Below are 24759 nucleotides of genomic sequence, written 5' to 3' on the forward strand. Positions count from 1 at the left end.
CAAAAAAAAGAAACATGAGCAAATTGCTATAATTTACTTATTTAGAAATTAGGATTTTCTTTCCTTAGTTTTTAGAAAAACAACACTCGAGAAAGGAAATTTTAGAATCTTTGTTCTAAAGGTTGTAGACTGATTTCTATATAATCTTAAGACATTCAAGAAATTTTAATGATGCTAACATGAGTAACATTTTGTTAATCTGGGGTGATTTATGACACTCTATGTTGGTGGAAACCATTTGATCTTGAGTCATATACTCATATTGGCAAAGATGTTCTATATAGTAGATAGAACCAGTGGAGAGACTGAAAGTGCTTATCTGCAAAAGATTTTAGAGTTGCAGAAGTTTATTTACTTATATTATTGTTTTCTATTATTTATACAAACTTTAAGCATAAACATTTGTGGGTTTTGCATTTCTTATTACCATCCTTCATGAAAATTCTAAGTAATTTTATTGAACTTGATTTTGTTTTCTTTCTTGTGTTTGTACCTTTGTCCCTTAATTGTTAACTTGCAACTAAAATACTATTCAATTTCCTGCATTCATTTTATAGGCTTCTCAAGAAGAGGCTGTAAAACAGAAGGATGTTCTAGCTAGTGAAGTTGCTTCTCTTAGAGGAGAGTTGCAACAAGTAAGAGAAGAACGAGACCGACAACTGTCTCAAGTGCAAATGCTGAGTTCTGAATTAGAGAAAGTTAAAGAATCTACTGAAAACTCATCTTCTGAACTGGACAAGTTGACTTTAAAAGCGAATGAACTAGAGGTTGGTTTAAAGACATACGTTTCCTTTTGTTTCAAAATTCATCATTTTTTTTTGTTTTTTGGTTTTTTGGAGTCATGAGATGGCAAATTTCCTGCACAGGCAAAATGTTCTTTGAAAGATATGCAAATAAAGGAATTGCATGAGCAGCTAGCAACTGCAGAGAAGAAACTGCAGGTAAGAAGACACGAGGTTTTCGAAACAAATTCCATGCTTTATCAATTGCTGACTCGGTCAATGCACTGTCTAAATATCAAAGCCCAAAGTGCTCTTGGGTGAGGAGTGTGTGGATGTATTCATGAACCTTCACCTAACAGCTGAAAAGTTTTTGAGAGAATTATTCCTTGACATACACATTAGATGATATTCTTTAGGTACCAAAATTACCCACTTCTTGGCTAGATTTGTCAAATGAATCAAGCCTTTCGGGTATACCAGGTGAATTTTGTTCTACCTGAGTAATGTTGGTAGCAACATGAATTTTGTTGGATAATTTTAGTATTTCACTCTAATCTTTATGTTACATTTTAGTGATAATCTTTATGTATCTTATTTATTGCTTGTTTTAATAATCAGGTGTCTGATATATCAGTAATTGAGACAAGGACTGAATATGAAGGGCAACAGAAATTCGTAAATGAGTTACAACAACGCTTAGTGGATGCAGAATATAAACTTATAGAAGGGGAGATGCTGCGGAAAAAATTACACAATACCATTTTGGTAATTCACTGAGCCAAAAGATTTGTTTTCTGATAGTAAAAGTATCGATACCTTAGTAATCACCATTTTAACAGGAATTAAAAGGGAACATTCGTGTTTTCTGTCGAGTGAGGCCATTGTTGCCCGATGAAAGTTGTAGTACAGAAGGCAAGATCTTCAGTTATCCAACATCAATGGAAGCTTGTGGAAGAGGCATTGACCTAGCTCAAAATGGTAACACTCTTGTAGTGATGACACTGAAGTTATTATTTCTTATTTTTGTAAGCTTGTTTTACACATTGTCACCTCGTGTTACTCTTTTTATTTGCAGGCCAAAAACATTCTTTCACCTTTGATAAAGTTTTTGCACCAGAGGCATCACAAGAAGAAGTTTTCGTAGAAATTTCACAGCTTGTACAAAGTGCTCTTGATGGTTATAAGGTAACTTTTAAGTTCTTCTGTTATCTGCTTCGTTATGCTACATCTCTTCTCAAGTTATATTTAAATAACTGACACATAATTGCTTCTCAGTTTCGAGAGGGGGAAAAAAAATTTAGAGACTATATTGTGCATTCCGACTATCCTTCTTTATCTGGATTCTTAGATTCTGACCTAACTTTGTTGTGTAACACCTCAGTCCTAGTCGATTTGATGCCGGAAGTTGCATTTTTCTAATATGCATGTTCACAAATTGGTATGTATATCATACACATAGAGATGTTTTAGTGGGTTGAGTGGTTTTATATGAGAATGAGGGGAGAGGAGAAATCTGGGCCAAATAAAAGCCATTCGTGAAATCACATGACTTCAGTCTTAATGTTTTAGACTTGAAGTCACTCCTCTCTCAATTGGTTGATCCTCTTCCTGTATACATAAATGTTTATAATTGATGAGGGGAGGACTTAATCTAACCGCTACTCTAACTGTGAAAGCAATTCCTTAGAGCAAATAATACGATAATGTGTTGCATACCCTGAGAAAAGTAATGCTTTAAAAGAAATAGAAGATAAAAGAGAGACAGCATGGGTCCATCCTTAGGGATGGGAAAATTCCTCCTTTACTTTTTAATTATTCTAGTCAACAGATGAGACAAGGAACTGTAGGTAGGGAATGAGCAGGCTGTCATTACAGGTATGCTCATTGACAAGAACAATTAAAGCATGTGAGTGAATTACTTTAACTAGAAGGCAGCATTACAAAACCTAAGAGGGAAAGGAGAAGAGGACAGACCAGAATTTCCTAAAAATAGAAACAGAGGCCAAGGAGCTCCTTATGCCGAGAACCCAGGAGAGTCGACGGGTTCTACAATTTCCTATCTTGTATTTCCAATTCTGTTTTTGTTTCTATTTTCTGTAATTCAACAAAAGAAGTCAGTTAAGAGGGTGAGATTCTACTGATTTCACCTCATAACTCTACTTCTTGATCGGTATTAAATTTTTCAACCAGTATTTTGAGTACCAGGTTTTACATCATGTTTTCTTTTTCAGGTTTGCATCTTTGCCTATGGTCAAACAGGATCAGGGAAAACCTATACAATGATGGGCAGGCCTGGACATCCTGAGGAAAAGGGCTTGATACCTCGTTCATTAGAACAAATATTTCAAACAAAACAGTCTCAGCAGCCTCAAGGCTGGAAATATGAAATGCAGGTAGGTAACATCAAGTATTTTCTTAACTTCTCCAATCATTGCAATGTCCGTCATTTGTTTTCTAAACTTAGATGCTGAGTATTCTTTCATTGTAATATTTTACAGGTGTCGATGTTGGAAATATACAACGAAACAATTCGTGATCTGCTATCTACAACACGCCAAGAGAATGGTACTCCTGGAAAACAGTATACAATTAAACATGATACAAGTGGAAATACACATGTTTCTGATCTCACAGTAGTCGATGTTCAGAGTGCTAGAGAGGTTGCATTTCTATTGAACCAAGCCGCAAATAGCAGGTAAATTAGGTTCCAGTTTTTGTCCTATTCTGCTGTGTTTTGCAACTATCATTAATCATTACATCAACAAACTGTCAAATGTCAATTAGCTTGCCACTTTAGTTGATTACATTATAATGTCATAGTAGTTGATTAATATAGGCAACAACTTTTATTGTGTGAATGAGATAAAGGGAAATGGAAAATTACAAGGTGGTCAGCGTCACATTTCACAAAACAATATCGAAGTCGGTGTCACATTTTACAATATACAGCGATATCAAGTGTAGTGTCGTCTAAACTTTAGAGATAGCTAGTGTGTACTTTTACAAATTGAGGGTGTTGTATGCAATATTGCCTAATCTTAGGAAAGCCAATGTAATTTAGTTTGATTCTAGTGCAACAAAATATTGATTATTTTCTCTTAGAAGTCAAAATACTTTGCCTTTCGATATCAATTTGAACTATATTGAATTTTCGTGTTTTCTCCTTTTAGGTCAGTGGGAAAGACCCAGATGAATGAACAATCATCAAGAAGTCATTTTGTATTCACCCTTAGAATATATGGTGTAAATGAGGTATGTATATATACATTAAATGTTTCTCTGTAACAAATTAATCAAAATCATGTTTTACATTCTATTCTTCATCTTACATTACACACTGATTCCATCATATGCAAACTGCGTTGTTTTTCTGCTAGAGCACTGAACAACAAGTGCAAGGTGTTCTGAATCTTATTGATCTTGCTGGTAGTGAGCGTCTATCAAAGAGTGGCTCAACCGGGGATAGGTTAAAAGAAACTCAGGTATGTGTAGCCATGGCATTTTTATTTTATTTTTCTTGTGCTTGTATATTTGGTAAATAAGTATAGGGAATCAACTTTAAATGAGCTAACATTAGCCAACTTTTTTTTTTCTTTATTGTAAAATTACTTTTTTAACTCTCACTTTTTAGAGAGTTTAGGGTTAGGATTTATTGTTTAGAATTTAGGATTTAAGGTTAAGGTTTAAGATTTAATGTTTAAAATTTAGGGTAAAAGGGTAATTTCAAGAAAGTTAATCGATACCGGCTGAAAAATAATTGGTTCTCTGGTTGAACTCTTAATTTCATTTAAAATAATTTAAATTCTCATTTATTTTGATATATATAGGCTATCAACAAAAGTTTGTCATCTTTGAGTGATGTAATATTTGCCTTGGCAAAGAAGGAGGATCACGTGCCTTTCAGGAACTCAAAGCTTACTTATCTACTTCAGGTAATTCTTCTTTCACATACCATTTTCCAAGTTTGTTGTGCTGGTTCAAAGAAATGTACTTGTTTTGATAAGTATTTTTAAAGTTTCTCAGTTATTTGAGATGCACTTTGAGAGAAAAAGTTAAAACAGGATCTGTTTCGTTTTTTGAGAGATGATAGAAGACAGAAAAACACATGCATTAAATGCTGGGCCAGTTTCATTTTTAAAAAGTATCCATGACAATTTTGTCAAAATAGCAGTGTATACCCCTGATTCTTTTGGTAATGTTCAAGGGAATTTGTCTTCAATGGACCTCTTAAAAGAATATTCCATCTAAAAATGATGTTTTTAAAATCTGATAATACCATTTGACACCAACATTAATTATTTTGGAAATTACATGTTTCGCCCATAAATAATTAAAGTTAACTATCAATCACTTAATCGCTAAGATAACCTTAATCAAAAAATAATATTAGGCAAAAATTTTAAAAACATATCATTAATTCTCTCTAAACTATATATTAGTGCAAGGTCTATCAAGATACAATATATTCTTATCCCCATTAAAAAACTTGCCATGTTCAGGGTTAAAAGCTCTATACCCTTGCCTCTCTCTAGAGTTTCTTTTTGTCGAAATATACCTTTTAGAAATGAATTTTGAATTATTTTTAATTGTTATTAGTTTATTTTTATTACATAAGAAGCAATATTTTTGTATTTGCAAGTTAATAACTTTTATTGTTTTTGGTTCTTCTACTTGTAAGTTGTAATCCTATTTCTAATTTATTTCTAAATAATGCTTAATGAAATGGTAATGATGATTCCTTTGTTAACATTTTCTTATTAAACAGCCATGTCTAGGAGGAGACTCAAAGACACTAATGTTTGTGAACATCTCACCAGACCCATCTTCACTTGGTGAGTCACTTTGCTCGCTCAGGTTTGCTTCCAGAGTCAATGCATGTGAGATTGGAACTCCTCGCCGCCAAACCAATGGAAAATCCACTGAATCTCGATTGAGCTACTTCTAAACGCTAATTAATCTCTTCACAATCATGTATATTTTCTTTTATTAATTTCTAATTAACCATTTGTGGCTATCAAAGTGCCAGTGTGATGAGACAATAAGATGACAAAGAAGAAGAAAAAGTTTGGTTTGGTTCTAACATCGGCATATATATATATATAGTTTGTATAGTAGTGATGAAGAGAGTCGCTGAGAATGCATTTAGTTGGAAGACCACCAATTTTAATAGTTCAAATTGTAATTTCTGCTTCTTGTTATTTATTATTTATTACATTTATCAAATTGTTTTTAATAAATTAATGTGTCATCGGGTTCATGACCTCTTAGAGCATGAGCACGAATTTGTTGCATATATGAGGCAGTTTTTTCATGTGCCTTATGTTAGATTTTGTCGGATGGATCTGTACCAAGAATTAGAATTCCAACGTAATATTTAATATGACACCACTTAGATAAAGATACAAGAAACATCTTTCTTTAAAGACACATTACTTCTACCATTTAATACTCGATATGTAGCATTAATCAAACCAAAACATGGTTCATCTTTAACAGTTTTGTTTCTTTTTTATTTGTGGTCATAAACGGTTTATTTTGGGTTTTTTTTTTCCTTCTTGCCGGTCCTCCCCTCTTAGCGCCACGGTCTCTAACTCTCACGGCCTCATTGTAAAGTCGCCGTCTACGCCTGAGGGCTGAGACAGAATCGTCGTCTTCCCTCATCGCATCTTGAACGTCGCCGCCTCCAGCCCCGTCTTCATCGCCATTGTAGCAGCATTTTTGTCGGTCTTTGTCGCAGCTCATCCGTCAGCTTCGTTGCCGCTTCCAGCAAGATCTTGGCCGGTCTTAGTCGCAGCATGTCCATCAGCTTCTTGGCCATTCGTCGCTCTTCCTTCCCGTAAGTCTTCTGTGATTTTATTTAGTGTGTGTCTTCTGACCTTGATGGAATGTTGGTAATTGAAGACAAAGGAATGCTGATGAAGAAGATTGGAACCATTATTATAGCAAGAATGTTATTAAGGATGCTGATTAGTTTTGGTGATTAATGATGATAATGATGAGATGATTGTGGGTGCTGTTGCTGATGAAGCTCTATTACTTGTGTTGTTGTCAAACAGTTAAGGATGATTAAACAAAATGGCTCAGTGGGTGTGCCTCGTGTGCCATTGTTGAATTTGAAGTACAAAATTAGTGAATTTCTTTGTAAACAACTAATCTTGTACCATTGTTAGAATTTGAATTTATCATTGTCATGCATATTTGTATCTTGAAGTTTCGTATATGCAATGTAGATATTAAAGAAGAACTTGCAGCAATTCATATGATTTGGTGTTGCCTTGACTCATTTTATTTTGATTACGTTATATCTTCTTTTTTTAGTTGGTTCTTTTAAAAAAGACTCGTACTCATGTTGTTGTTATAATTGATAAAGAGAAGAGAACATATTTATCATGATTCTTAATACAATTTATTCTGGGTTTCTATTTGATGATGAGCATTGTTGGAACCTTAAAACAAAAAGGAGTTTTTATAGTTCTTCACTTCTTCCCCAACTAAATGACAAGCTAACACCATGAACGAGAATCATGTATCATTTTGAATTGAATAATAGTGTTACATGCTTCCTATGATTCTGTTTTTATATTTCGCAAATGAATCAATCTATATATACTAGAGTTTTGATTAAAACTAATGAAAATTGACGGGAAAAGTTCAAATGTATTTGACAAAGATCATACTTTGATTACATGTATGAATTTAATATTTGCTATAAGAGGATAAGCTTCCTCAAGATAATACATTACAGATAACTTCTACTACAACAATGAATCATGCCTATAGTACAGTTGATATTAAATATTTGGCCTATTTTTTGCCAATTTTTTCAATCTTTTGTTATTAATTCATTAAAATACATAGAACGGTGGAATCACGACGGATCTAAATGCCAGTTAATCTCCAATTGAGAGCAGTCAAGTGAGCCTTTCACTCTATTCAAAGCTGCTTGCCTGTGTTGCAGCAATGGATGTGAGGGATCTTCAATCTCTTTGGAGCTGCTGCCACCTTCATTTTTGCAGGGAGATTTCGTTGACAAATCTTTTCATTTGATTCAAAGGCACAAGCAATAATGATGAAGGAACACAATACAAAATACATTAACTGTAAAGTCATGCTGTAAAAGTTTAAAGGAGCTAGGTGATTATTTGAGCAAAGACAGCAACAAATTCAAGGTTCAGTCATGATAATCAATAACAAATTCAACTCAGATGATTTTTAGCAACAAAAAAAATTAACTCAGTGATTATTCAGCAAGACAACTACAAATTCAAGGTTCAATCACTAACAAATTCAACTCAGTGATGACTTTCAGCAACAAAAAGATTTACTTAAGTAATTATTTGAGTAAAACAACAACAAATTCAAGGTTTAGTGACGATAATCAATAACAAATTCAACCAATTCAGGCATCGAGACAGACCCCTTATATTGTATTTGTTGAATGCACTCCTATGCTCTGTTGCCTTTGTACTGTCCCTTGGTGTATTCAGGATACATAACACATTATTTAAGATAAAGGCAATTGATTTCTTGAAAATGTTGACATAATGTTAAAATTAATTGTGTACCAAAATAATAAACTATTAAAAATAAAAATCCATTAGAGCTTAATGGACAAAGCTTCATGTCAACAACCAAAGAACATGCCTGGATAAAGTTCCAAAAAACAATTATCCTGCCTCCTCTACCTTTAGATAGACACCAAACAGTATGTTAGCTAATCACCAAAACATCTCACAATACATAATATGCTCACACAATGCTGAAGCTACCATTGTAATTCTTTATATAAGAATATAAAGGAGTAACAAATTAATATTAAATTTTATGCTTGCAGCAACAACTTTTACAAGCACTGTTCAGCATCCCCAACACATATCTATCTAGATAAACCATTAATCCATCTTCTAGACTGAAGTATACATATGGTCACAACTAGTTAGGTTCAATCCAATCACAATGTAAATAGAAAATTTCAGCTCAATAACAAATTATTCAAGGTTTAGTGATGATAATCAATAACAAATTCATGTCAGTGATGATTTTCAGCAACAGAAAATCTAGTTCAGTGATATTCTCAGCAACAAATTTCAGCAACAAAATCAAAGTGCATTGATAAATTACAGTAACAAAATTGAAAAAGAAATAACAGGAGAATTTGTTGGAACTCACCAAATCGGGAACCAGCTTCTGGGAAGGAAGCTGACAGCGGGGAGGAAGCTGACAGTGAAGAGGAAGTTGATGGCGAGAGTCGAAGCAAGAAGACAACGACGATCAGCCCCGGAATCTGCTGCTTCTGCCGCCGCCGGCGACGAGCGCAACAAAGGCGCGGGATTTAGTGTGAGACGGTGACGAGACAGGGATCGACGACGATGACCAGTCCCGGGACCTGCTGCTTCTGCCGCCGACGACGAGGAGGGCAGGAAAGGCGCGCGAGCGCGACTGAGTGCGAGACAGTGATGACTGATGACACAAAGAGGGACGACGAGCTTGAGTGCGACACCGGAGACAGTAGAGAGACCGGAGTCGAGAGAGGGAGAGAGCTTGTGCGAGAGCCACTGAGCCACGGTGATAGAGATGAGAGGGCTCAGCTTTAGTGAGAAGGTGATGTTGAGGGAGGAGACGGTGAGGGTGAGGGCTAGGGTTTTAAACGACGCCGTTTACCAAAGTGAGAAAAAAAATGACCCGGTCCGGATTATGTAAATCGGCCGGGTCGAAACAAATCTACAAGAATGAATTAACCGATTTTATAAATACACTCATTAATGCATGACACATCAACAAAAAGGACGTTGGTAGGTCTTGATGGAAGTATCCGCTTAATAACAGGAGGAGTCTCCTTAGGGAGACAATGGGTGCGGGATTTAGTGTGAGACGGTGACGAGACAGGGATCGACGACGATGACCAGTCCCGGGACCTGCTGCTTCTGCCGCCGACGACGAGGAGGGCAGGAAAGGCGCGCGAGCGCGACTGAGTGCGAGACAGTAATGACTGATGACACAAAGAGGGACGACGAGCTTAAGTGCGACACCGGAGACAGTAGAGAGACCGGAGTCGAGAGAGAGAGAGCTTATGCGAGAGCCACTGAGCCACGGTGATAGAGATGAGAGGGCTCAGCTTTAGTGAGAAGGTGATGTTGAGGGAGGAGACGGTGAGGGTAAGGGCTAGGGTTTTAAACGACGTCGTTTACCAAAGTGAGAAAAAAAATGACCCGGTCCGGATTATGTAAATCGGCTGGGTCGAAACAAATCTACAAGAATGAATTAACCGATTTTATAAATACACTCATTAACGCATGACACATCAACAAAAAGGACGTTGGTAGGTCTTGATGGGAGTATCCGCCTAATAACAGGAGGAGTCTCCTTAGGGAGACAATGGATTATTTGTACAATGTGTACAATGGGTTATTGAGTTACAAAATGAACATTTTTCATATTATTTAGAATAACTATTTTTAAACTAATTTTGGGATTCACCAAAGATCGAACTCTTGACCTTTCGGATCTAGCGCCTTAATACCATGTCATGATACCACTCATTCCAAAAGCTTCAGCTGATGGAAAAATGTAACACCCTAATGGTTATATCTCTAATACTCCCTAAACCTCCATTGTACACATTGTACAAATATTTTATTAGCTCCTCATACTTTCCCTAACAGGAGCGTACTAAGAGGGCACCGGATTCGATGGTCCTAAAACGTTTGGACCATTAAATGGTCACATAACAAAATATGTTTTTAAAGTTTTTTTAACAATTGCTACATAGTCTTTTAACTAATTTTAATTACAAATTAACCCCATATATTTTATTTAATTATAAAAACTGTTTTTTATTTTATAAATTATTATTTTATCAATCATCTATTATGTTTGTTAATAATCAAAAACAAAAACAATAACGTATTAGATCTTCCATTGATCGTAATAAAGCTTTTGGCCATTCTAATGGATTAAAAGTTTATATTTGATCCGTGACGTTCGTAATGAACCATAAAATCGTGTTTCCTTGAAAACCAATCGATTGGATTACAGTTTATCACAAAACAATCGATTGAAAATTGCAAGGCAGCATGGTTTTCGCATAAATCAATCGATTGGTTATATGACCCAATCGATTGAACAATGAATAAAAAGTGGATTTTTGTAATTCAATCGATTGTCTATACTCTCCAATCGATTGAATGCTTGAAAACAACCTGAGGTCTCACAATTCAATCGATTGGAAAGCGATGTAAATTATTTTTTTTCTGAATTCAATCGATTGGTAATATAATCCAATCGATTGAAATTTGAAATGCGCTATCTATTAAACCAGAAAACCATATTGTATTCACACCCAGTCTCTCCCCCGTTTTGTAACGTAAGAACACCATTTTGGTTCCTCTGTCCTCTCTTTAAAATCCAGAAAGCTTCTCACTTCTTCTTCTCCAATCTCACCAACATCCACTCCAAACTACATACATAATATAAACCCTCATCCAAATCCTTACCAAACCCACCAAACCAATATTCCCATAATGGCCAGAACTAAGAACGCCAAAAGAGCTAGGGTTGAGGGAGAAAGCTCTGCCTCCTCTAGACTAATTGCTTCATCCCATTACATGGCAAGGTGGCTGCCGTCTCCGAGGGCATTGAACAACTATGTGGAGAAGTTCGAGTCAAGGTAAATTGTTCCTCCCAGGTATATAACAGCCGAGTTCATTCATAATAGACATTATAATTTGGTGTGGAATGCTTTGCAAACACAGCACTTAACTGATTTTGTACAAACTAAGGATGATTATTACCCGCACTTGGTTAGGGCTATTTATAGTACTTTAAATTATGTTGTTCCTGAACCTAATGAAGAGGGTGAGGTAATGCCGCTGATTGAGTTTGATTTAGAGTCACAGCATTATAGAGTTACTTTGGAACAATTAGCTGGACAATGGAATTTAGTTATCACGGGGCAAAATTTACTGGAGGTCTTGTGGTAGATGAGGAATGGGGTGAATATAATAGATTGGTTGGTTTGCAGAGTCTACAGTATGAGAATCCACATATGGATGCTAGAGGTAATATAAGTTGCAGTGGGTTGGGTAATGAGCAGCGTATATTGATGTATTTGTTTTCATACATGTTGATTCCAAGAAAACATAACCATGGAATCTTGTTTAACGAAGATATTCTAGTGCTTTGGGCTATGGTGATTGGAAAGGAGATAAATGGCCTTATTTTATGGTTCATCATATGCTTGAAATGAAGAAAGGAAAATCAAGTGTTGGTTTAGGATATGCTTGTCATTGGACCAAGATTTTCACCTGGCTTGGAATTGACGTGGGTGAAGAGAAAAGTGTCTCCTTGAGTAATGTAGCCAAGATTGATGACAGCACTCTAAGATAGATGGGAAGAGATCCGGATGCCCAAGAACCTCATATTCAAGGACAACCACAAGACCCTGAGGTGCAAGCACAATCACAGGAACCCCTATCACCACCCCCTCCTTCGCCATCAATGCGAGATTTGATGGATGAATTGCGAAGCATGAGAGTATATATGGAGGAGCAATTTGCTGATATGAGGCAGCGTCAAGACAGGCAAACTAAAGCTATCAATCGTCAAGGAGAAGCAATTGATCTTCTATATACTAATCTAGGCATCACAAACCCAAGGGGCATCATCCCAAGGCCTGGACCATGAAGAAATTTTGTCGAAGAATGAATAAATTCTTTTATCAGTTATGAATGTGTCATTGTGTGTATGATATTGGGGTTGCTTGTGTTTGAGACTTATGTTTGGAAATTTGATGAATTTGGCTTATTTAAATCATTGAATGAAGGATCTAAATTTATTGTATTTTTTTTGTTGACATTCCAAATTGGGCAATAGATCAGTTAATTCATGCTAAGTTCTGCAACTTGTTGAATTGGGTTTGATATTTGATTTCTTTGAGGAATTTACTGCTTATGTTGGATTCATGTTATTGCCTTTCTTTTGTAGTATCTTTAAAAAAAAAAGCTTTTGGATTTTATCAGCTATTTTTCGTTAATGGTTTTGCTGGATTGAATTTTTAGTTATTTATATTTATTAATGCCCCAATTTTTTTATATTTTGAGCTTCTGGATATTCTTTTTCGTTTGATGGTGAAATTGAATCGAATCAATTCCTAATGTGTAGTGGTTACTGCAAATGTCTCAGTTCTTGATATCAATTGAGATACATTCAATCGATTTCTTTGGAAAACCAATCGATTGAAAAATGCTTGCAATTAGGTGTAAACGAGGATACAATCGATTGTTTTGGTTGTGCAATCGATTGATGTATACTCAATTGCTAATTCAATCGATTGTTTTTTAGTGTAATCGATTGAAGTACACTTAATTACTGTTTCAATCGATTGGTTTGTTAGTGCAATCGATTGAATTATCCTCAATTAATAATTCAATCGATTGTACTGTTGTTGTAATCAATTAAAGTACTCTTAATTACTGTTTCAATCGATTGGGTTGTTAGTGCAATCGATTGAAGTACACTTACTTAATGTTTCATTCGATTGTTTTGTTAGTGCCTATCAACTAGTATTGAAACTGTTTTTATTTGATTATTAACGATCCATCTAATCTTATTATTATTATTATTTGAGTATTTATCTAGTTAAAAATAATTATAGATAAGATATAATCATATGAATTAATAAAATTTACTTTGTTAAATTGTAAATAAAAATCAAGATAAAATTTTATTCTTATTTGGTTTTAAACCAAAAGATAAGATAACATAGAAAAAAATTTTAAAATTGTTCACCTTGCTTGAACACGTATAGTGCCTATCAACCAGTTTAGCAGTGTTTTTATCTAATTATTAGTGATTCGTCTAATGTTATCATTATTACTATTATAAACCAAGTGTTACTACAAATTAGAATCAATAAGACTGAACCAAAACTAAATAAAATAGAATCAGAACAAAAAAAAAAAACAAAACCTGAGGCTTAGGGAAGAACTTTCTATGTCAGAGACTTCCTTTGAGCTTGAACATTGAACATTGAATAATGAATAGTTAACAACAGAACAACAATCAGAGCAAGTTCAGTAAATCAACAATAACTAAATGAACCATAATCAGAAGCAATTTCAGTAAATCAACAAGAATTAAATTAAACAATGAAGAACAATCAGCAACAAATATACATTGAAATTATACATTGAACAACAAAACAAAATTAATACCAATTACAAATACTTTGAAGGTAGAACAGAAATTATTCAAACAAAAGCGTAAATTCAAACAAATTAAAAATTATTAACCATTACTAGAAATACAAACAAAAATACACTAAACGTAGAAGTTAGAACATAAATTATTCAAACAAAAGTAGAAATTCAAACAAAATAAAATTATTAACAATTACCGAAAATTTGAACAATAATACACTGCTTATAGAACAGAAATCATTCAAATTAATCCCTGAACGTCGCTACTGGGTGGCTGGGAGTGGCTGGGTTCACCGGTTTGCGCTAATGGGAGGGGTTGAACGTCGCTTTTGGGTGGCTGGTCCGGCGATGCTGGGAGGCGTTGGGTTTGCTGGTTCGTGCTGCTAGGAGAGGCTGAATGTCGTTGCTGGGTGGCTGGTCCAGCGCTCCTGGGAGGCGCTGATGGGAGGAGCTGGGAGGCGCTGATGGGAGGAGCTAGGAGGCGCTGGTTCGGCGGAATTAGGAGGGGCTGCGAGGCGTTGGGAGGGGCTGTGGTAATGGGGCTTATGTGAGAGTGTGGCTGCGCTAGGTTAGGAGTCAGGAATGTTAGGGGATTAGGTTATCTGATGAGTGATGGGGGTGGGGTGGGGTAATGGTCTAATAGTTTTTTTGGGTTTTCTATTTGACCGGTTCGGTTCGGTTCAAGTTTTTAGTGGCAAAACCGAAAATCGAACCGAACCGCAAAAAATAGCAAAACATAATTTTTTCGGTTTTGTTCGGTTTTCGGTTTTTTTTATTCGATTAGTCGGTTTTGTTCGGTCTGGATCGGTTTTGAACACCCCTAGTCAATGAGAGACATGGTGAAAAAAAAAAGTTTAAGTGATAACACTTTTTTTTCGTATTTAAATTACTTTTAGTCAGAGGGAAGGAAGAGGCCGCGGAGGTGCCGACAACAACAGACGGCGCCGGTAGAACCCTAATTTACAGACTTTGAAGATTTGCTTTTCTGATTCTGATTCTGAATGAGGAACGAAGGGGGGAGGGAGTTAGGGGAAGGGGGGTTGACGTGTTACGCGTTTGGTGTTGTTTTTAATCAAACCGGCGTCCTTTTTAAGAACCGATCGGATATCACGGTCCGGTCAAACCGGCCGATTTAACAGTTTTCAACGGTTTTAAATACTGGACCAGACCATTTACATTGCCGATTTGACCGATTTTTTTACCCTTTTCGCAAACCGATCTTTAGTTGACAATTATTTCATCTAAAAAGCATACGCACGACTATTGGAAGAATATATACAATTTCATTAATATAGTGCAAAAAAATAAATAAATACAAATATGGAACTGATTCATTCCGCAAAAATATTAAGTATATGGAGGTGGCTAACTATCACTATCTAACTCAGCCGTCGGTTCTGGATATATGTCGCCATCATCCGAACCATTAGCTTCATCTTCAATAACGTTGTTGTCAATGTCCTTTTGCCAAGGACATGTTGTCTTCTTATGTCCTTCCATTTGACAAACACTACAATGTTGCAGCTTTTTCCTAAATGGTTGTCCTGAGCCTACACCGCTTTGATGCACATACGGATTGCTACTTTTAGCTACACCTGACTGAGGTTGATTAGTGCCTTCGTCTGCAGCCTTGTAAGATGAGTACAATCCCATAATTAGGTCACGTGTCTCTTCATATCTCTCTGGTACTTTAGCAGTAACAACAGCCAATTGTTTAGAAAATTTCATCAAGGCACTTTGACGACTAATAACAACAGCATCCCTAGTGAACCCACTTGGATCATTGAGTGCTGATTTAACCTTTTTTGTCCATCTATCCAATACTAATGACCGGAGAATCTCACAAATGTCTCTGTCAACCAGAACTTTCACAATATGTTCACAGGGAATTCCAAATGACTCCATTCTTAAACAGGTACACATGAAGATCATTTTTTCTTGACAAAAATCAACGGTCCACATAAAATCGGGCCTCCCATGCTTACACATAATGTACTTTATGCAATCATCGTTATTCTCTATGTTTAGCACCCGCATTGATCCAGCTCTAGAGAAAAATGGCTGAAAGAAAAGAAATATCTCATGAGTGTATAACTCAGCAGCATATCTCTCTAGCAGCTCTATACAAGTCTGCATGACGGACACCCCACGTGTAGATTCATAATCAGCATTAAATTCTTTAAAGCGCAAGTGTGCAACACACCTTTGAAAATGCTCTACAAAACTTTTCAAATCATACCGCGACCCCACATACCTTGCCACAACTGAGTGTAAACCTTCACATCTTGAGGTAGTTCTAAAGCCAGCAAAGAATTTTCCTCTTATATATGCAGTAGCCCACATATGCTTCGCTTCGTACATGTTGATCACCCACGGCTTATCCTCAAGGCCAAATTATTCAATAAGCTGAACCCAGTTACGCTTAAACACGGGAATCTCGTAGTCTCCCAACATGATTTTTCTGAATTTAGATGTAAACGATGGATTTTCAACATTGCTAGTTGCATTTCGAATAAGGTGCCAAGCGCATAATCTATGTCTGACTTCGGGAAATACATCTCTTACTACATTCCTAATCGCCATGGCCCATCAGTTATTATTGAGGTCGGGGTCTTGCCCTTCATTGCAAACATGAGCTGACGCAGGAGCCAAATATATGTATCAGTAGTTTCGTCCACAATTAACGCAGCAGCAAAAACAATTGTTTGGTTGTGGTGGTTAACCCCGCTGAATATGACTAATGGACAACTATACTTGTTCTTCTTGTACGTAGCATCAAAAGCAATAACATCCCCGAAGAGTCGGTAGTCTAGTTGGCTAATCCCATCAAACCAGAACAAGTTACGTAACAAACCTCTTGAATCATGACATGCCTTGAAATATAATTGTGGATCCTTCAACCGCATAGCCTCCAACTTCTTCAACACTCGTGCTACATCACTAGGAATTTGACGCCTTTGCCGAGCAATCTCATTGTACATATCTCTGGGACCATAGCCAACAAATTCATACCCGCCTGCTTGACTAGCTAGTAGACCAAATATCTGTGAAGTGCTAATCCCTGACTTTAGCATGTTCATCATTTGCATAATATCTGCCTCTGACATTTTTCTGTGGGTAGGCAACATAGCACTGAATTGTGTATCCAACAGATCATGGTTGTGTTCGTAAGAGAAATAAAAGATATGCCACCTTCCAGTTTCTGGTACAAATTTAACATCCATTCGAGCTTCACATCCAGTTCTTTTTCACTAAATTTTAAAGTTGTAATGTCTTGCACGGAGTCAACCGCATAAGCAGCTTCAAGGATATCTTCTGACTGATCAGATTCAGAAAAATACGCTCCCTCAGTAAATTCATCTCCGAAATCTTGTTCGAATTCATTCTGTTCATCCATCATATCTTGGTCACTTACTAGCTCTTCTTGTTGGTTAAAGTCATCGTCCTCCTGGTATTGCACATTCATCTCAGTGTCCGTAAATATACCTGACATCTTAAAAATGTCCAATTAAAAAAAAATCAGTACACTCCGTCTTATAACATTACATAAAATAGATAGATACTCGTCCCCTCTAGGTCCGTCCCTGATTGCTAGCTAATTAATAATAAAAAATAATAACATCTATTTATTTTTTTAGTATTTCTCAATGTCTGTGAATTAATAAAAAATAAAAAAATATTTTTTCATTACACAATTAATTTTATGAATAAAGTATCGAAACGAATAATTGCAAAATTAGAGATTCTATTCACTGACCTCGATTTTGTAATCAAAACGATAGATTGTTTTCTGAACACTACAATGAAAAAAAATTATTGGACCTTTGCTGATTGCTGCAACGGTGATTGTCAATTAACGATGAACAAATAGTGGATATTAAATAGACGGATAAAAAATGAAAAAAAAATGGATATTGAGTAGATGGATGTTTAAAAGAAAAACAATGAAATTTTTTATAATCAAAGAGAATAATACACTATTTCAATGGTGGGATTGAATAATTGGTGATGGATTATTCACCAATTTATAATGTTTTTTTTTTTGAAAGGAAAAGCTCAACACAACAAGTGGAGCATAGAATAACAACCAGACACAATTATAAAAAGGAGTACGTTATAAAAATACTAAATAATCCCCGCTGTCATCTTCGGCATTGCCATCAACAACAGTAGGGATCCACACCTATCCACTCCTTGTAGTGTATGGAGGACTGGTAGATGATCTCTTTAACCCCTTTTCCTTTATTCTGAAAAATCCGTCTATTCCTTTCCAACCAAACGTTCCAGATAATGGTACAGAAACATACCATCCACCTCTTGCGCTCCTGTTTACTAGTTGATAACTCAGTCCAACTTTGAAAATGCTCCTTTAGCGTTCCCGGGCACGACCAAGGTCTTTCAACAAGAGAGAGCCAAGCACACCACACCTGCCAGGAGAATCCACAACCAAGAAATAAGTGATATCCAGATTCAATACTTTCATTACACAGCACACAGACAGTATCCTCCTGGTTAATCACTCCCAGTCGACTCAGCCTCTCCTTCGTATTAACCCTTCCAGTCAGGACAAACCATATGAACAATTCAACTCTAGATGGGACTAAACCTTTCCAAACTGTCCTAGTAAAGCTGTAGCTCGCTATATCCTCTGGAAGCATTTCCACCTGCATAGCCTGCACAAAGGAGTTAGTAGAAAATACACCTTGTTTATCAAATTTCCACACAACTCTGTCCTCCCTCCCATATACTAAATTAACCAGTCTTAATGTTTCATGCAACTGGTTGACTAAGTCCAACTCCCATTGGAATAGCACTCGCCTCCATTGGAAGTTCCATCTCCACTCTAACCCGTCCCAGAACCCACAATCCCCTATGACGGATCCTCTTTGGTTTGAAACTGAGAAAAGCCTTGGAAAAAGATCTTTCAGGGTCCCACCACGTAACCATAGATCCTCCCAGAACCGAGTTCCTCTTCCGTCCCCAATCTCCATAGACAGTCCGTTGATCATTTTCTGTTTCAGTCGTTGATCCTTGAACTGTAACTGGCATATATCCTTCCATGGCCCCCCTCGGGTAGGTAGCACCTGAGATGACAGCATCACCTTGGGGTTGAGGTTGTTACATGAGCATACTACCTTCTTCCATAAGGGGCAATCCTCCCTCGAAAACCGCCACCACCACTTAAAGAGCAGGGCTGTGTTACGCACCATGGCATCACCAACACCTAGCCCTCCGAACTTTTTGGGGGTCTGAACCACCTCCCACCTAACCATGGCCATACCAAGTCTACCATCCTCCTTACTCCATAGGAACCTTCTCTGTAGGGAGATCAGTTTTTCGGCAACAGTCTTTGGCATCTTATACAAACTCAAATAATAGACTGGCAGGCTATTCAAAACAGACTTAATCAGTACCAGCTTACCAGCTTTACTTAGGGTCTTGGACTTCCACATGCTCAGTTTCTGCTCCACCTTGTCTATAATGGGCTTCCAAGTCTTCACCAATCTCGGGTTCGCTCCTAACTGGATCCCCAAGTATTTCACCGGAAGGGAGTCCACCTTACAGCCCAGCACTCGAGACATACGTTGTATCCACTGACCGTCACAATTTACAGGAATCAGGCTAGACTTATCAAAATTAATAGTCAGACCTGACATGAGCTCAAAGCAACGCAAGATCCTCTTGTAGTTCTTTATGGTTTCTTCTTCCGGTGGACAGAACAGGACAGTATCATCCGCAAACTGAAGATGTGACAGCTCGACATGATCTCTACCCACCAATAACGGCGAAAGTCGCCCATTTCTCACCGCCTCCCTGAACATCCGATGCATGACTTCAGCAACCAGAACAAATAGGAATGGAGACAATGGATCCCCCTGTCGCAAGCCTCTTTCCATCTTGAATGGATTTGATGGCGAACCATTTATCAACACTGACATACTGCTCGTACTTACGCACTCCATAATCCAATTCCTCCACCTTTGGCCAAACCCCATCTTTTGCAGCACAAGATCCACAAAGCTCCATCTGACTTTATCATATGCTTTCTGGAAATCTAGCTTTATTATTACCCCTTCCTTCTTTGTCGCTTTCATCCATTGAACAGTTTCGCAAGCAATAAGGGCCCCGTCATGAATCTTACGTCCTTTGATAAAGGCACTCTGAGTCTCACCAACCAGTCGTGGCATGATTGCTCGATTGAATATTAAGGAAAAGATTAGATTAGAGTATCTAAATCAAAATAAAACCTTAATAAAGGAAGATAGAATTTTAAAGATAAGATAGATGAATAACAAGATAATTTCTAAAAACGATAACAAGATTGAAATAGGCGTAATACATCGCGTTCTAATCGATTGAATTCTCATGCCAATCGATTGATATGGAATTCACATACACAACCAATCGATTGAATTTGGCAAATTCATATTGTTTGGGTAAATTCAATTGATTGAGTAACAAAAGCAATCGATTGTTTTGGTGAGACCCCAGGTTGTTTTCAAGCATTCAATCGATTGGAGATTATAAACAATCGATTGAATTACAAAAATTCACTTTTTATTCATCGTTCAATCGATTGGGTCATATGACCAATCGATTGATTTATGCGAAAACCATGCTACCTTGCAATTTTCAATCGATTGTTTTGTGATAAACTATAATCCAATCGATTGAGTTATAATTCAATCGATTATTTTGATAATCCAATTGATTGGTTTTCAAGGAAACACGATTTTATGGTTCATCACGAACGTCATGAATCAAATATAAACTTTTAATCCATTCGAATGGCCAAAAGCTTTATTACGATCAATGGAAGATCTAATTCGTTATTGTTTTTGTTTTTGATTATTAACAAACATAATAAATGATTGATAAAATAATAATTTATAAAATAAAAAACAGTTTTTATAATTAAATAAAAATATATAGAGTTAATTTGTAATTAAAATTAGTTAAAAGACTATGTAGCAGTTGTTAAAAAAATTTTAAAAATATATTTTATTATGGGACCATCGAATCCTTAGCCTACTAGGAGCTCATGTTTACTATCTGTTTTCAGTTGAAGCGTACATTTGTATTGATATTGGTACTTAAGAACACATTTATCTAATCTCTTAGACTATTATCTTATTTATCATATATACTAATTATTAGACTCTCAAATCTAATCATGCATAGTCACATTTAAAATTTAAAGTATATGAATCAATTATTTTATTTAACTTATTATAAGAATTTGAATATTCAACTCATTTTGACAAAGATATAAGCTTTACCACGAAAAAGTAGGCACTGGATTCGATGGTCCCAAAATGTTTGGACCATTAAATGGTCTTATAACAAAACATGTTTTTTAAGTTTTTTTTAACAATTGTTAAATAGTCATTTTCTAATTTTAATTACAAATTAACCCCATATATTTTATTTAATTATAAAAAATATTTTTATTTTATAAATTATTATTTTATCATTCATCTATTATGTTTATTAACAATCAAAATAAAAAACAATAACGAATTAGATCTTCCATTAATCGTAATAAACTTTTTGGCCATTTCAATCGATTAAAAGTTTATATTTGATCCGTGACGTTCGTCCAGGGCTGTGAAATCGTGTTTCTTTGAAAATCAATCGATTGGATTATCAAAACAATCGATTGAATTTCAGGTTTCCCATAACTCAATCGATTAGACTACAAGTTATCACAAAACAATCGATTGAAAATTGTAAGGCAGCATAGTTTTCGCAAAAATCAATCGATTGGTCATATTACCCAATCGATTGAACGATGACTAAAATGTTAGTTTTTTAAAATTCAATCGATTGCTTATACTACCCAATCGATTGAAATTCAGTCTCGATTGGTCATATTACCAATAGATTGAAATCATCAAAGCAATCTGTTTTAGTTAATTCAATCGATTGGTTCTGTTATTCCCTCAATAAATTCATCTCCAAAATCTTGTTCAGATTAATATTATTTATCCATCATATCTTGGTCACATATTAGCTCTTTTTGTTGGTTAATGTCATCGTCCTCATAGTATTATTCATCCATCTCAATGTCCGTAAATATACCTGACATCTTCAAAATTTACCAATGAAAAAATTCCAGTACACTTCCTATAATACTAAAATCATTTTTACTTATTATTTAAAAAAATATCATTTTCCAAAATTCCATTTTTCAACTTTAATTTTTCAAATACGATTTTTTTTTTATTTAGGGCGAGTTAGCCGCACTTTATATCTTTTTATAGAGTTTGTCTAACCCCGGCGAATGTCACTCGAATTTTTTTCAAAACCATCAAAACTCAAAATTTTAAGCCATTATCATCGTCTAGTACGTAGGAGTACACAAAAATATACCGATAACAAGCATGACTTTTTCAACATTAACGGCAACAATTATCATCGTTTCCAGAAATATACAGATACACGGGAATAAGACATATTTAACCAGGATTTTTTCTCATTATAAATTAAAAAAAAACCTATTATTCTTCCAATATTCTTGTGTACTCTATGTACTCTGGAGACGATGATAATGGTTGTCCTTGTCTATTGTGAAGTTTAAGAACTTGAGTTAGCCATTTTTTTTAGAACTTGAAGTGAAGTTCGTCGGGGTTAGACAAACTCTATAAAAATTATAGTGCGACAAACTTGCTTTGCATAAAAAAACTCGTATTTGGAAAATTAAAGTTAAAAATGGGATTTTTGAAAATAATAATTTACTGAGGGGGTTAGAGAACCAATCGATTGAATTAACTAAACCCAAATTGCTTTGATGATTTCAATCGATTGGGTAATATGACCAATCGATTGAATAAGAAAAATCTCATATGCCTTGCAAAATTCAATCGATTGTGTATCAATTTCAATCGATTGAAGTTTGGGAAGCCTGAATTTCAATCGATTGGTTTGTGCATTCAATCGATTGAATTTTTAACAAAAATGATTTTTCCAACTCAATACGTATGTAATTGGATCAATGATAAAATTATAATCGATTAAGATTGTAAAATATTTATTATCATTAATGGAAGATCTAATTTATTATTGTTTCAGTTTTTTATTCTCAATAAACATGATAGATAAATGATAAAAAAAATAATTTATACAATAAAAAATAAATTTTATAATTAAATAATATATAAAGGATTAATTTATAATTAAAATTAAATAAGGACTATTTAATAGTTATTAAAAAACTTAAAAAAATATATTTTATTATAAAACCATTTAATGGTCCAAACGTTCTGGGACCATCGAATCCTTTGCCGAAAAAGTATAATATTCTTCCGTTTGACCAATATTGATTGGGTTTTATTATTTAAAAAATAATTTTAAAAATATCTCTCGAGTTAAACAACCATAGCGATAAATTACAATCTAAAAATAATTTAGCATAAAACAAATTACTCTGGTTGACAAACTATACTGAATCGGAAGTGAATTCTAGATTATAATGTGTCTAACACTCACACAATCACATAATCAATCGTTCTTGCAACATTAATTAAACAAGTGTACAAAGTATAGTACATATACAATACAACATTATAATGATGAGGCCTGATACACATATAAGTTTTTTTTGGCTTACAAGTTTTATAAGTTGGCACAAGCCTAACAAAAAATACGCATTATACTCCCACATTCAAGAGTAAATAAACGCACGTTATTCAACCACTTCCTGTTTCCAAAGCGCGCTACTCACCATGCATTATAAACGACTCTTCTTCTTCTTCCTCCATGAAAACGAGTTTCTTGCCAAATTTAAAGATAATGGAACTTCAAAAATACACCCAAACGATTACAGAAATACACTCAAACGATTACAGAAATACACCCAAAGGATTACAGAAATACACCCAAACAGTTACAGGAATTCACCCAAACGATTATAGAAATACACGCAAAGGATTACAGAAATACACCCAAAGGATTACAAAAACTACACCCAAAGGATTTAAGAAATACACCCAAAATTCGTTGAAGTATACCTTATGCATAATTCAGAACTCTTTCTCTTTCTCTTTCTCCTCCTCATCTTCTGCTGCTTCTTCTTCTTCAAAAACGATTTCAGAGCTTGATGTCAAAAAACAATGGAAAATCGAGAATAACGAAGAAAGAAAACAGAGAGAAAAGCACGTAAATGAAGAAGGAGAAAGAGAAGGTAAGAAACAAAAGAAAAGAAGAAGAAGAAGAAGAAGAAGAAGAAGAAGAAGAAGAAGAAGAAGAAGAGGAAGAAGAACGTGCAGCAAGAAGAAGAAGAAGGTGCAGTGAAAACGTGCAGTAACGGTTGAAGAAGGAGAAAGAGAAGGCAAGAAACGAAAGAAAAGAAGAAGAAGAAGAGGAAGAGGAAGAAGAACGGCCAGCAAGAAGAAGAAGAAGGTGCAGTGAAAACGTGCAGTAATGGTTGAAGAAGGAGAAAGAGAAGGCAAAAAACGAAAGAAAAGAAGAAAAAGAAGAAGAAGAGGAAGAGGAAGAAGAATGTGTGCAAGAAGAAGAAAAAGATGCACTTGTAAAGACTTGTATAAAAAAACGATTGTATGTGGAGAATTTCTCTATAATGACACGAATACTCCTAGTGTTCCTTTAATGCTATTATGTGTTTATTGATTTTCGTTATGTCTTGTAATTTGACGTCAAAACGATATCATCTAGTCTGAATGAGCAAAGATAAATAAATTTTTATTTGATAATGATAACATGATTAACGATATAGATGATGGAAAGGTCTCATTATCTCATAAAAAAATAAGATCAGAATTTAAAATCTCCTTTTTAAAAAATAGCATTATCTGCTCATGTTCTGATCTAATACTATAGTC

General features: G+C 35.3%; 2 protein-coding genes across 4 annotated transcripts in view; one reads left to right on the plus strand and one right to left on the minus strand.

Annotated features, from left to right (window-relative positions):
• Nucleotides 1–6013, plus strand: part of LOC107630136 (kinesin-like protein KIN-14N) — an 8680-nt gene extending 2667 nt beyond the window's left edge. For all 3 annotated transcript variants that reach the window (XM_016333190.2, XM_016333191.2, XM_021118531.1), the window contains exons 7-17: nt 558–767; nt 867–941; nt 1341–1487; nt 1562–1700; nt 1798–1907; nt 2954–3115; nt 3221–3417; nt 3893–3974; nt 4100–4204; nt 4550–4654; nt 5488–6013. In XM_016333190.2, coding sequence (XP_016188676.1) covers nt 558–767; nt 867–941; nt 1341–1487; nt 1562–1700; nt 1798–1907; nt 2954–3115; nt 3221–3417; nt 3893–3974; nt 4100–4204; nt 4550–4654; nt 5488–5667 — 1512 coding nt within the window. In that variant the 3' untranslated portion in view covers nt 5668–6013. The remainder of the gene's footprint in view (nt 1–557; nt 768–866; nt 942–1340; nt 1488–1561; nt 1701–1797; nt 1908–2953; nt 3116–3220; nt 3418–3892; nt 3975–4099; nt 4205–4549; nt 4655–5487) is intronic.
• Nucleotides 15284–16279, minus strand: LOC107632843 (protein FAR1-RELATED SEQUENCE 9-like). The gene has a single exon (XM_016336487.1). It carries the CDS (start codon nt 16277–16279, stop codon nt 15284–15286), a length of 996 nt encoding a protein of 331 aa, XP_016191973.1.

This window comes from Arachis ipaensis, chromosome B03, assembly GCF_000816755.2.
Source record: "Arachis ipaensis cultivar K30076 chromosome B03, Araip1.1, whole genome shotgun sequence".
Taxonomy (NCBI): Eukaryota; Viridiplantae; Streptophyta; class Magnoliopsida; order Fabales; family Fabaceae; genus Arachis; species Arachis ipaensis.